This window comes from Patella vulgata, chromosome 9 (assembly GCF_932274485.2).
Source record: "Patella vulgata chromosome 9, xgPatVulg1.2, whole genome shotgun sequence".
NCBI lineage: Eukaryota > Metazoa > Mollusca > Gastropoda > Patellidae > Patella > Patella vulgata.
The window spans coordinates 25,216,115-25,231,693 of NC_065887.2; the positions used below are offsets into that span (position 1 = coordinate 25,216,115).

Sequence of the window (15,579 nt, forward strand, 5' to 3'; positions counted from 1 at the left end):
TTTTCTTAATTTTTAGCGGCAGTAACAATAAAAGCCTATATATTAGCAAAGAAATTTTTTAGTTTTGTGAATGCACTAGATTTTTTTCATCCTTAATTATCTACCATGCTTTGTATCCAAAAATGTATAAATTTATACAACTATTTGATATTAGAGGCTAATCAAGATGGAAGCCATGGAAGGAATAGAAAGTGGAAAAGCGCCTGTGAAGCCAGATATTTCCGAAAAGCAGACGCTGTTAGCCGTTTTACAGTTTCTTAAGAAGCACAACTTAGCAGTGAGTAAATATTTCAACTTCAGCCCAATAATTAATCATGTTTTTCTTTTGTTTGTAATTATTTATGCCATAAATTGTGCAAAATTTTTGAACTGAAATAAACCTACAGACAGCTCAGTCAGTCATAGTTACTATACTTGTAACGTTAAACTGTGTCATGGCTCGAAATGTTCGCCTGTCTACTTGTCGCCGATAGGCGATTTTTTCGTCTGACAGGTAGCAAATAAAACTACATGTCGCTTGCGACAGGTGGAATAAATTTTACTTGATGTTCAGTAAATTGACCACAATACTCACGTCAACGTCACGTACATTTAATTATTCGTTTCTAAATGATTTTACTTGATGTTCAGTAAATTGACCACAATACTCACGTCCACGTCACGTACATTTAATTATTCGTTTCTAAATGCAAGAATTAAGCACGGAAATACCGCGAAAAGCCGTCATTTGCACTGTTTACAATTACATTTCGCTCTGTCGTAGGCGACAGTTACTCACACAGTTTGGAAGTAGACAATTTTATATTATGAATTTCACACCATCTACGCTTGTTTTGATCTGCTTGACACTAGTTTATAGCATTATGGAGTATTATATCTAAATAAATTAAAACGCACCCCCAAGTCACCTGAAATAATTCTACCTTAACGACACCACAGTAAATATAGTAGTGGTTGGAATGGAAATGCACACGGCTCGTTGCTTGGTGTATTTAATCATTTAAAAAGTTTTAAACAATTTCCATAAATAAAGGCTATGAATAATTTATAAGACAATTCGACAAAATCAAAAAATCAGGTCGGAAAAATATTTCATATATAAATATAATTTGTAGCGTAAAAATAGTGCGGATATGTGAGAAGGGAATTCCAGGTGGCGTTATCTGTCCTTCGCACACGGTACATGTAAATACGGTGCCATGCACAGGTGTGATTTGTGTTTTGATATTCAATTTATTACGGATATTTTAAAATCAGAATTCTACAACTCAACAGTGAAGTATTCGATTTAGTACGGAAGTGTGGTACCATGATACTTTGCGGAATTCACGTGGATACGGATGATAGAATTGTACGAATCTTCGAATTTCCGAGAAGCAGATTCGCCAACTTTCAAGAACTTTTAGGCATTCCGATGTCGAAGAAATAAAAAGGTTTCATATTACGATATTTATATAGAGCAATGTACGTCAAAGACCTAACCACGTATGTGTGTACCTACATTTATGGATATGTGTGATGTGATTATTCTTTGAGTTTGATAATTAAGAGTGACAGGTTATTTACTGAAGCGACAAGTAGCTTTTTTTAAACATTTCGAGGTCTGTGTGTGTTTAACGTTACAATTGATACAGTCTAAGAATCCTTACGCAAGTTCAAATAGGTTCAAACGCACAATTGTCAACACATATCATTACAGTTTGTATTGGAATAAGTAATTCTATGACAAATAGTGAAGACTGGACCACTAAAATAGTTACCGAACAGTTTTTCTTTGTGGTTATGCGTTCTACATTTGCATAGCGATGTTTCTTGTAATGACGTTTTACACAAGCCGCCATGACACCAGCCAGTTGAAATTTCGCGTAGCAGTTGGGTTTCATCAAATCATATAATTATGTGGTAAGGCTTCACCTTTATTTCAATAGGAATTGATTTATTATATGTTAAGCTAGATGCAGTACTGTTTTGGTTCAGTTTATATGTAAATTAAGGGAGCTATAGGCCAGTAATCTTTTTGTAGTGATTTCACTACAAAACTTGCGCAAAGGAACTCTGTAGGACGAGCCACTACTGTGGCTGGAGTAAGGTGGAAGACATCAGTAGTGGAACCATTTCTAAGTCAGTCAGTGTTTAAAAAAACAAAATTCACAAAATATTGACTGTAGTGTACGCTAATCTCGTTACCTTTGATATTGTTTTTTTTTATCTTCATCCCGAATGCAAATGGCTGTTATGCCCGGTATGCCTACTTAAAAATTGAGGCATAAAACACAACATGCAAAATGTTTTTTTTAGTTGGTCCCTACTCTGTTGTGTTGCTCATTATGCTCATGTATACTTACTTTTTCACAGTATGTAGTGTCAAAAAATGATTATATGCCAGAACATCCAGTTGAATAGGTCTACATGTACATCCAGGGAAATATGCAATTTCAACAGAGTCTTTTCTTCTGGAGAACAGCAAGCCCAATAATAGTATCATCAAGTAGCAGCCCCCCCCCTCCTCCAGTCACCTCATACATGTACTTAGTTAAATTATAGAATCATCTAATTTTAATAAAATATGACACAATTCTGTATCAAGCTTGATAAAGATTGGAGAGCCCTTGTTGAAACGTCGCTAAAATAAACCCTTCAAGTAACTTGTATTCCATAGAATTGTGTCATGTATTATTCTCATCCAGTTACTAAATGCCACTTAAACAATCTAAGTTTAAACTTTGTTTTATTTTCATTTATAATTTATAGGAAACTGAGTCTCAGTTAAAAAGAGAAGCCAAACTTACAGATGATGATGTTGCAACAGAAAATTCAGCGCCTTCTGAATCGGAGGTTTCTCATGCATTGGCAGCCTACAAAAGGTTAGGTTGTTTTATATCGAGCTCATGATCATTTAATAAATGAATGTCAAATTATGCCCATGAGCTATGAGTACCACACTATAAAGATGAGAAATGAAAAAAAATAACTGGTAATACAACTCTATATTTCAATAAATAGGGCTCAAGTTTGTTAAATATTTTAATTCACCGCCATTGCCAGAATATTTAAATTAATTGGAAAATGAAAAAAATATTGTATACCGGTACTTGTTATAATATTACTCTGAGATAAATTGTGTTATTACTTACAAACTTATTATTCGTCATCATGGGTGTTGTAACTTGTGTGTTTTTTTCTGCAGTGATGATGATCCAACATTATATGGAGATATTTACACAGATCTCAAGGCCTTTGTAGATTCAAGTTTAGACGTCCATAAGGTGAATATCTTTTAATGTGATATTTTCCACTCTTAAGATCTTCTTGCATAGAGTAAATACTAAAACCTCATTTGAATAAATTTATAACCAAGCAACACAATTCATTAACTCCTTGCCTTCCATTTCATATAATTTAAATGGAGTAATTGTGCTTCTTAATTACGCTTCTGTTTTCTTTTAATTATTTGTGTTTTCTTCCAGGTTGAATTAGCTATGGTATTATATCCAGTTTTTGTACATATGTATCTAGAACTTGTTTATAATGGACATGAATCAACAGGTAATTAAAGAAATTTATCTAAATATTTACTAGACCAAATGGCAGTGAAATTGGCTGACTGCCAAATATACTACTTGTCAGTCAATTTACATGCCATTAAATTTGGTATTCAGTGATTTTAACAATAAATCACAAAAATACAGTAGAATTATACTTGTCATATATTTTGAGATAAATGACTGGCAAAATATTGAGAAAGCTTTACTGAGAAATGGCTGATGGCTTATATTTATAATTTATACAATACATTGAAGCAGTCATGTTTTATTAATGATAATAAATTGTGATGTTGAGGAAAAATGTTCACTAAAGTCATCCAGAAAAATGGCTGCTGTTTGTAGATAGGTCTCCGTCATTTTGAACAAATAATTGATTAAAGCCGTAATCTATTCATATATTTTTATTTTTATGCAGCAAAATCATTCTTTGAGAAATTTTCTAAAGATCAAGAAGATTATCATCAAACCGACATCTCCAAGCTAGCTACAGTTACAAAACCCGAACATATGAAAGGGAATCAGTTAATGGAGAATTTCAAGTAGGTTTTTGTAAACATCTTTATTATTACATTAGCTCCGAATTCGAAAAAGGATGCACTATAAAATCTTATCATTAGCTTATCGATCTGTTAACAAATCTGCTTCTGGTTATTTAAAAATTTAGTATCACTGTATCATCCACTCATTATGGTCAGAAGGCAAATTGTTGGTGGGTGTATCTACCCATAAGTGGAAACCATTTGGATCCCAAACTTTTTGATGCAGTGTATCAACTGTGTGAAATACACATCCAGAAAATATCTGACAATGTGATTAAAAAAATGCTTATTTAGTCACAATCATTGACACTCCAAATTGAAAACACCTAGAGTATTCCCTAATGGATTGAATAGTTGCACAATACAATTATTATTATTATATACATGCAATTAATTCATTTTAATGTAAAAGTCAGTTTCAAATACAAACGACTGACATGTTGTTTTGCCAAAATGCACTTTCATTCACCAGACTTAACTAAATTCTAAAAAGAGTTTCTCGATTTGCAGGAAAATGATGAACATTTATGGCGCTGAGCGTAGGATGCCTTTGTAGCAACTTTCTATGAAACCAATTTGTCTCTGTTAGCAGTAGCACCAAATATGCCATCATTAATAGTGTCTTTTTTAATGTTTTTATCTTATTTAGTATATAATATATTTATTTTGAAAATTAAATTATAAAAACGTTTGTTTTTCTACTTGTTTTGTCATTATTTCTCTTCCACAGAGCAAGTAAATTTGTTATTAGAATGTCTCGTGATTCTTACACCCATTTAAAACGTCATTTACAAGATAAACAACTCAATCTTCTACTCAACATTATTCAAGAACATCTTTTTATTGATGGTTTGTACAACAAAATTATTTTTTTCCTTTTACATTTTTGTCAAATGCTATTTCGGTGTGCTATTTCTCCATGAATATTGCATTAGATTTGAATCATGGCCTAACTTATGAGACCGAAATTCTGATAATAATTAACAGATTTGTTGAAAATCATGATTATGGAAGTTAAGTTGATGTTAAATATAAATAAAAGCATAACTATATTATTGAAAGCCACAAAAGCATGTTAAATTTCACTGTTTTCATTTTAATGATCGACTGATGACATTTCATTTATTATTCTTCTGAATGCTATATAAAATGTGGGTATACTGTAGAACATTTGTTTTTAATATTTCTAGTACTAAGTATGGTGTCACAAAATAATAATATGAAATCTACGAGTAGTTTATAACTAATGTAATAGTAATTTTTATTAATATTGAAATGTTATGGATTTATCATCTATGTGTATTTATCAGTATTTGATGGTGTACCAAGAAATAAACAACAGATACAGTTAACTTGTGGTGGGATACTTGGTGAAGCACAGAGAGAAGGTAAAATATAAGTTAATAGTTACATGTATTATACTTTTGTATTTTATAGTAATGAGAAAGTAGAAATTACAGCTTTATCAACAAAGGCACTTCATGATTACATTGTTGTTGATTTCGTCCACTTTCCAAACCTTATTGACAGCATTTCTAACATAAATTAGTGTATATAAAAGAAATATGTTCATACAATGTCGGCTTCAACAGCTTTCAATGGATTTTTCATTGTTTACAAAACATTCCTTGGATCTCGAATAACCAGTCTTTTTGACAGCTGTCGATAACGAAAAAATGGCTCTATTCGTTTTCTTTGTTTTGTGGGACGAAGATCTCATATTATTTTTCATAAAATATACTGACAGGAGAGGCAAATAGATTTTATTTCAGACCAGTTTACATAACGACCTATGAAATGTTTTGATTTTCTGGAATTTTGGCACTATTATTGGTACCATGAAAAAAAACTCCCGTAATTTTATCAACCACTAGCTTAGCTATTTACATGCTAAAAATTATTTTATTCAGATCAGATCATTTTTAAGCTGATTTCAAAATTTAATATCTTTAAAACCGCAAGAGATATGTGCCCAAATTATGACTTGAATCGCAGCTTCAGATGTCTATTTAAAGATCGTACCAAATTTATGTGGAGCAGAGTTTGAAAAATAATATATAATTAATTGCGAAGTTATCATAGGTTAGACATGGCAACGACCTTAAATCAGTTTTGAATTTTAACATTGTTCTACCTTAATAACTCACTCAAAAATTACATAATCTGATTCATGAAAGTAACTCTTTAATACAATTTAATGTGTATTTGTGGACATATTTTAATGCAGCTAATAAGGCGAAGGTATTTTATGGCCTGTTGAAGGAACCAGATATAAATGTACCTTTAGAAGAAGAAGAAGATCCTGGTGAAGGAGATAGCTCAGATAAACCTAAGGTAACCCATCATATTTCAATAAACCTTGAAACCTTTCAATTAAATCTATTTTTAGTGAAGATTACTAGACATTGGAGAGAAATTATGGAGTAGGCCGATTTTTTTTTGTTAGTTCTGAATGATGTGAACTTTTCTAATTTTAATTTTAGAAAAAGAAATCAAAGAAAGATCCATTATTAATGAAGAAATCTAAAAATGACCCAAATGCACCAGTCATATCTAGGATTCCGCTTCCTGAAATGTAAGTACACTTCAAAGGAATTTGTTTAGTTTGAACTAGGTCATTTTATTTTATACATATTTTCTACAAAGTGAAACAGGTACGAATATTTTGATACTGATTCATATCTCATGGTTGAGATTGAGCTACAAAGTCTTGAACATGGAAGGTAGAAAAAATTTAAAACTCCACTAGGATTGTCCAGATGCCAATCAGAGAGAATCTATCTATTATGGAAGTGAAGAGACTATAATTTTTATAATGTTAATTATTCTTTTATTACAATTACAGTAAAGATATGGATAAAATAGAGAAAATAAATATGTTAAGAGAAAGTTCAAAGAAAGTGAAAGTAGATAAAGATCATCCACCTTCCATTTGTTTTTACACTTTCCTTAATTCAGCTCATGGGTAAGTTGATTATATTGAATAGTTTTATATTATTAACCACTAAAAAACATGATCAACAATATTCATTAAAATACTGTACTGAATGCCTTAATTGATGATGGTCTGTTTGCTAATCTGGAAAAGTTGTCTTCTAAACTGCCCCAAAGCTAGAGTTACTTCCCTTGGTGTGTCGTTTGTAAGGGGTGCTTGATTTTCGGTCCAGAACATTCAGAATTAACGGGATTGCTGTTGATTTACATTTTGACATGTAGTTCTGCCTGTCCCCATTATTCATGTCTGAGTGGAATCATGTTGTAATCAAATGCCTAGGTGTCTAGAATTATTCTAGTGTTAAGTAAATTGACATTATTTGTGGGATTGAGAGAGCTCAGTCCTGGAATGGTCGATCTAGTATCTCCTCCTACTCCAAAATATTCATGATTATTAGTACAGCAACCATTTAATAAAGCGGTTACACTCAAAACAAAATATAACTACATAAGTCTAGAGGCTAAATTTATCATCAAATTGACTTGAAATTTAAAAGATTTCTGATAATTACTTAGAGTTATTGCCCTTCCTTATTTTGAAAAATTTTGTGGACTCACCAGATTGACTTGGAATTATATACTGTGTTTATGTACATGTTATATTTTATATATAACTGTTTCTGCCAGCTGGTTAACATTTGTGTTTTACCTTTAAACCAAGCTTTGATTATCTAAAGAAATATGTAGATTTTTTTACTGAGTACAGAATGATTAGTGTTATTTATATTATATAGGGTAACGTGTATAGATATATCAGAAGACGCTAGTTTAATTAGTGCAGGCTTTGCTGATTCAGCAATACGTGTTCACAGTATAGTACCTGGTAAATTACGATCTGTTAAAACTGGTCTTGAATTAGAATTAATTGATAAAGATGCAGGTAAGTTAATTTACCTTTAAAAATTACAATTTATAAAGATTAGGCATAGAGCAGGCATTTAGAGAGTAGTTTTTATTAGTTTTCCTCTTTGAGTAAATTGGAATACTTGTATGCAAAAACGCAAAACTGACAGCAGGTTGAAAATTATGTTACAGCACAAGTTCCGAATTGACAATCAAGCACCCAACAGTTACTTCTCATTAATGACCTTAGCACAAATTGAAATGTTGTATGAAGCAGTTGAAGGTGTTTGCTATCTTAACGTCGTAAACACATGACCTGTTATTGTTTGTTACTCTTGAAGTTTACACAGTAAACATTTTGTTTGTTACTACTCATTAACATCATCAGGATAACTGTCACTCACTGTTTATAAACAAAACCATTAGCTACATGTAATGTTAAAATAACTTCTTATCATACTGTGTAAACTTTATAACTTTAGGTGAATACACTAAGAAAGCTCCTTCAATATACACTTCTTTGATTGTACTGAATGATGACTACCCTCATAATATCACAGCCGTCATAAAGAATCAGAGCTAGCACCTTATGAAATAACCCAGTTCAGTACTTTACTCCTGGCCCTTCATAACCACTTTTCTCATCTGCCTGGTCCATTTCACACTTTGGTCATTCAGTCTAAAATTCAACCATTCAGTCTAAAATTCAACAGATAACATAATTATATTACAACATGATTTATAGATGATGTCTTAGAAAGAATGATGGATGACAAAACTGGTGGGGAATTTAAACGTCTGTCTGGTCATAGTGGTCCAGTCTACTCAACATGTTTTAGTTCAGATCGAACCAGTATGATTTCTTCTTCAGAAGATGGAACTAGTGAGTTGTTTGCAATACTAGGTTTTGTAGTTTTATTTATGTAAGTTTTGTTGTTTGTTTTATTTACATCTAAAGATGAAACTGAATGTTTTGTAATGTGTAGCAAATGAAGTAGAACTAGTATTGTCTATACATGTACATATCTTGATGTCCGATTGGGCATATTCCTGGTCGGACAATTTTGGACGTTCGGAAAATAGCGTTGGACATGTCCGGAATATACAGGCGAAATCCCATCACTGATGTACATGTATATCTTGAATGAGAATACAAAGAATGAAAAGGCTTTGTAATATGATATAAATGAAATGAAATATTAACCCAACACCTGGTTAGTGAGCCTGCACCTTTCTCACGGAGATACTGTGGCTTCCTAATGTCATATAATTTGAATTCTTGGGTAGAAAAGCATTCCTATTTATATTACCGTAATATTGATATTTTATATTTGAAATATGAATTTGTTTGTTTCAGTTCGGTTATGGAGTTTACAAACATGGAGTAATTTGGTGTGTTTTAAGGGACATAATTATCCTGTCTGGGATGTTAAATTCAGGTATGAATCATAATAGATACATTCATGATTTACAGGCCACTGTTAAATGAAAAATCTCAAACCTATTTATTAAGATTACAATACCTGTTTAAACTTGGTATCAAAGACCAGTATTACAATGACATAACTACATTTTATTCCTCACTGGACCAAATACTCCAAGGGAGATAACCCTCTTTTAGCACATCAAGAAATTTACACTGATTTAATAGGTAGTATCTTTTGATAATTAACTGGACCTTTACCTATGTAAAATGAATTCTGAAGATATGAATTGAGTTTTATTGTAAAGTGTGACTTAAAAAATTACATGTACTACATATCAGGCAACTGTCTGTGATACATACCATTTGTTTAGGCGGACTTGTGTGTGCAAAGAGACGACGCGAATTTTGCCTGGACCCCGGCGCTTCACAAACTCTTCTTTTCATTTCTAAATTTCCTGGGTCTTATTAATGCATGCCAATGTGTATACATTCAGATATTTTCAATATCAGCCTTGCATCTGTAGCCCCTGACAAGTGACTACCTACTTAAAAAATCCAGGTTCTTCTTCTTTGTCTACGTGAAATAATCTAACAAGAAGAAATATAATTATGGTTTTTTTTCCAGTCCACATGGTCACTATTTTGCATCAGCTGGACATGACAGAACAGCTAGACTGTGGTCAACAGATCATTATCAACCAATGAGAATATTTGCTGGACATTTATCGGATGTTGATGTAAGTATAAATATAATAGTAGAAAAGGTTGTTAGCTGAAAAGCAAGTTCTCCTTGGTAAGTGGTTAAATTCCTATATATAATAACCATTAGAATAGATGAAGTTGTTATGTGTTGCACTCGTATAGCTAATTCTTTGCATACTCAAAAATAATCTGAACCTGACTGTTTTTGTACACTGACATTGAATGTTGTCATTATATTGTTGTCGCCCATCTCTGTCCATCCACAGGCCAGTCACAATTGCTTGTAGATGCTCTAAAAGTTAAATTTATTTTTCAACGATTTCAGATAATTACTGACCACTTTGAATTTTTTTGATCTTGAGATTTCTTTATACTCCCATGATAACTAAGAAAACTTTGAATTTTTTGGGTCTTGAGGCTTAAAGCTGCAATTTCATATTTTTAAGTTATATTTTTTAAAATTTATTAAAATAAAGCCTTAAATTAGATGGTATCTATAAACAGTCCTACCTTGTTACAGAATAATCCTATAATTCACTATTGCCAGTTGAGAAATTGGTAAAAATATCATTTTCAACTTTAAATTCAAACGTTTGAAGATAGCTATTACATGGGGGGAAAAGAAAAACAAGGGAGGTAATTGTGTTATTTTTTTTTCCGGGGTCAAAGGATTTTTAAGAGGGAGAATAATACCTATAATCGTATAATAGTGAGTTGACAACCTATTGAGCAAAAGACATAGAAATAATTATGTTTTTACTTTCTAAGAAAATATGAAATTATCGCTTTAAGTTATAGGATGACCGGAGCCACGGTGGCTAGTTGGTTAAGACGCTGGCTCGCTAGCCTGGAGGTCGGGTGTTCGATCCCTGCATTGGCCAAGAAAGTTCATCTGGATTTTCCGACGTGGTTTCCCCTTGTCAGTGGTGCAGAACGGAGGGCCTGACAAGGACAGCTGTCTAGTCCTTCGAATGAAACGAAAAACCGAGGTCCCGTGTATACATTGGAATGCACGTAAAAGATCCCTTGGCAGTTGGAATTCGATATAAGAGTAGGCGATAGTGCCGCTGCCCGGGCAAAATTTCCCTCATAGCACACTGTATGGCATATGCCTGTCTTCATTAGCCCAGTATAGGAGCAGAACAGTAGGACGTTAAACCCCATTTCATTTCATTTATAGGATGACTTGAAATTTATTCACATTGTATATTTTCATGAGATTTCTTTATACCCCCATGATAACTAAGAAAACTTAATTTTGGTATGCATTTATTTCATCCCCATTCTGATCACATTAATTTCATGATGTGTAAATTTCATGTATATACTATATAGAACTTCTGGCATTCTTAAATGTATAAACATTTACTTTTATTGTTTCATCCTAATTTGGACTATAGCTAATGGTTGTTTTATTGTTTCAGTGTCTACCGTTTCATCCTAATTTGGACCATAGCTAATGGTTGTTTTGTTGTTTCAGTGTCTACAGTTTCATCCTGATTCTAGCTATAGCTAATGGTTGTTGGATTGTTTCAGTGTCTACTGTTTCATCCTAAATCTAGCTATATCTAATTGTTTTAGTGTCTACAATTTCATCCTTATTCTGGCTATAGCTAATGGTTGTTGGATTGTTTTGAGTGTCTACATTTCATCCTTATTCTAGCTATAGCTAATGATTGTTTTATTGTTTCAGTGTCTACAGTTTCATCCTAATTCTAATTATATAGCCACTGGTTCTAGTGATAGAACAGTACGATTATGGGATGTATTAAATGGTGGCTGTGTTCGTATTTTTACTGGTCATAAGGTATGTAAAAGTGCAAAGTTACTAGTCTTTTAACTTTACAAAATTTCTTATTCGTGCTTAAATTTTATTTGTGGTGTAATTGCCCCTTTTTAGTTGTTCTGAATTGTCTGTCTTGTTATGAGAAGGATTCCTACCAAACTGTTGTACATGTATATAATTTGCATTAAATTTGTAAGCTTTAGACTAGACAGCTAGGATTGTATAACTGTTTTGAGGGCAGAAATGAAATTTATTATATGTCATCAAACCCTTGTAAATACTGTATAAAATAGTTTTTATAACCTAGAAATTATTTCTTTTAAAATTATTCTGTTAGTGTTAACCTTTATGATCAGCTCAGATGAATTAGCTGGTGGCTGGTTTATGTCTTGTTGCCTGTCAACCTGTCCTTAAAATTATTTCTTTTTTTGTTTTCTTCAGTCCCCTGTTCATTGTTTAGGAATTTCACCAGATGGAAAATATCTTGCTTCTTCTGGTACGTAAAATATGAAATTTGACAATGTTTTTATATGTTCATTTTAAATTAAAAAGTTTTATACATCTTTAAAAACTTTTTGGTTGCATATTGAAACTGGCTTTAATTGTTCTCCTTATTGTGGTCGCTAGTCTGCTATCGATAGAAGGAAGTAGGCTATTGGAATTTGTTCTTAATAGGTAAGATTTGTTATAAATTTGTCTTGATTTTTAAGTTCCTCAAATAAATCTACTTAAGATAAAGGGGGGTTGGATGGCCGAATGGTTAGCACGTGCGCGCTGCGCTGTATCATACGGTCTGTCATTGAGTCAAATGGCGGGGTTTTGATTCCCCGGTTGTACGTGACAAGGAGTCGGGTCGCCTGTCCAACCTTGTGGGTTTTCTCCAGGTCCTCCGGTTTCCTCCCACTGCTAAAGACCCCTACGCGCAAGCGAAATATTGAAATAAAATTGAACCATGTGTTAGTCCCGAAATGACCTAGTTTGTGTCGAGTGGACGTTAAACCCCATTTCTCTCTCTCTCACTAAAGATACATGAAAGGACAATATTGGTGTCAGTCATTATCACATATGTGATAGAACTAATTAAACACGTTCCAAATATGATTTTAACACAGAGATCATTGCTACGATAGCTGAGTAATACAGGTTTCCTGAATCGGAAGTGACGAATGCCAAAGGAAACATGAGTCATACCTCTATATAACTGACTGATGTGACGAGTGATAACAGATACACGGCCGAATTTCTGCTCACTAATAATTCCTTCCAAGACCAAAAGTTGTTGTGTGAGACTGTGAGAGGATATTCCGATTCAGGAAACCTGTATTACTCAGCTATCGTAGCATTGATCTCGGTGTTAAAATTATATTTGGAATGTGTTTAACCAGCTCTATCACATATGTGATAATGACTGGCACCAATATTGTCCTTTAATTATGAATTAGATAAGGAGGTGAGTTGACGCTGTAATAGTTCAAAAGTAGATAATGAAAAATGAATATATTTTAAATCTCAGTCAAATTACTTTATTGTGTGTGAAATTGAGTGAAGGTTTGACCAAATTGTAGTGTAGATTGTTATTGTAACAATGGTACTTGACAATAGAGACCAAGTCTCGATTATCTTTTTTTCATTAAACTTTTAAATGGCAGAAATTTAATCTACCTAATCAGATCCATCTTATTTCCCAGAGATTTGATTATGGGCTTGTCATGTTAATAAATGATTAAATAAAAATTCATATAATATTTGAAGCCAGAATAAAGACCGGCAGTAGGTTGATTTAGCTCTTACATAATGCATCTTTAAAATTTATATATTTTTTGTTGCCGGTTATAGAATAGAAAATGTGAATATATTTATATTTTCTAGGTGTAGATCAGATTATAAATCTCTGGGATATATCTACTGGTAGTCTAGTATCACAGATGAAAGGACATACAGATACAGTATATACCTTAGCTTTCAGTAGAGATGGTGGTGTCTTAGCATCAGGTCAGGCACTTGCATACAATTGTCTTAAATATTTAAGATGCAAATTAACTGATTGATATAACTAGATTTCTCTCAGACTGACAATGACTGGCAGAAATTAACCATTTGAAATGTGAATACAAGTTTATCAAGCAAGTTTAACATTGATGCCTTATTATTCTTTTTGAAATAATGAAGTCAACTGACCAACCCACGTTCAATTTGATAGCTTTATTGTGATGTGGGCTTCTTGGGTTCTCAAGTTTTTGTATTTTACAGTAAAAAACATTTCATATAATCTAAACTTACATTCAACCTATGTTATTTTATAGGTGGTTTAGATAATACTGTTAGAACCTGGGATATGAATAGAGTCATTGATGAAATGGATACAGATGTAGATGCCAGCATTCCAAGCACATTACAAGTGTAAGTTATTATTTTACACAATAAAATATTTTATTTCACAAGAACTGGGAGGCTGTCGACTTGTAAGGGAACTGTTCAAATCTTGGCATGAGTCGAGAAAAATCTGATTTTTCAAACCGGAATCGTACTTTCATGTCTGGCTGGGAGTTGCAGTGGAACTTGTTGTCGCATCCTTTGGATGGAACAAAAGCTGATCCGTTGAGTAAATATATAAAAAAATTGTAATGAAAAAGGGTCAATTGCCTTGAATTACTGTATTGGTGTGCACGCTTCTGTGGTTTAAATAAAACCAAAAAAACGTTCTACACTCGTATGCAGTATCAAATAGTATTTTATTTCTATTTTCAGGGTAGACAACTCTAACTTACTACTAGGGACATATTATACAAAAGCTAGTCCAGTTCTATCTCTGCAGTTCACTCGCAAAAATTTATTATTAGCTGGTGGTGCATTCGTAGCTTCATGAAAAAGGTTAATTCATTATTTAAAACAGACCATGTATTGTGCTGGTTAGAAATTGTGCTGGAAAATTGGATGTAAGGACTAGACTGAGACCAATTTAAAGGCAGTACTTTATGTACTCCGTGTACTGCGATTGAAGCACTGGAATTTTGTGCTTAGATCACCATTCTGTAATAACTAGGTAGCTAGGAACACTTACACATTTGGTACATGATCTATATTTGAAGGTTGGTACACATGCGACCACTTGATTGCAACATTGCCCAGGTGTTAAAAGAGAGAGAGAAATGATGTTTTAACGTCCACTCGACACAAACTAGGTCACTTCGGGACTAACAACACATGGTTCAATTCTATTTCAATAATTCGCTTGCACGTTCAGGTGTTAAAACAAGTTGAGAAACAAGAGGCTTATCTGTACGAGAAATATTGTTAAAGAAGATGTTTATCTGTAAGAGAATTAACACTACATGTATAAGCATTAAATGGTCAAGAGTGACTCATTGAAAATATCATAGTTCATGAAAAATCAACATGTCATCATCATGGTCTCCATCTTAATCAAATCATCACTTTGTTATCTCCATCTTCATCACCCAATTATCATGATTATTAAAGATTTGTTATAAATTTTGTATATTGTTAATAAAATGATTTTTAACTGTAATCGTTGAGAAAGCATATTATTGATGCCAGAAACCCCTGTAGAGAAACCATATCCATTATGGCATTATACTATTATTGATTTAATTGAGTGTATAAAACCTGACTGTCCTTTATAACATGTAATTGTATAAGGCCCGCGGTAGTAGAGCGTTCTGGCCTCTCAACTATAAGGTCCCAGACTTGAACCTTTGGGATATTTCAATCGTTTAATCTTGT

The 15,579-nt window shown here is 32.8% G+C and overlaps 1 protein-coding gene across 1 annotated transcript; it reads left to right on the forward strand.

The window, feature by feature from the left end:
* Positions 1-140: 140 nt before the first annotated feature.
* LOC126831877 (transcription initiation factor TFIID subunit 5) lies at positions 141-15,364 on the forward strand. The gene is made up of 19 exons (XM_050562526.2): positions 141-277; positions 2,752-2,864; positions 3,188-3,266; positions 3,468-3,546; positions 3,961-4,084; positions 4,815-4,933; positions 5,395-5,472; positions 6,312-6,418; positions 6,568-6,659; positions 6,930-7,049; positions 7,813-7,958; positions 8,667-8,804; positions 9,279-9,360; positions 9,973-10,084; positions 11,743-11,856; positions 12,277-12,331; positions 13,705-13,827; positions 14,139-14,235; positions 14,584-15,364. The coding sequence occupies exons 1-19, from the start codon at positions 167-169 to the stop codon at positions 14,699-14,701; spliced, it is 2,007 nt and encodes a 668-aa protein (XP_050418483.1). The 5' UTR covers positions 141-166; the 3' UTR covers positions 14,702-15,364.
* Positions 15,365-15,579: the final 215 nt, after the last annotated feature.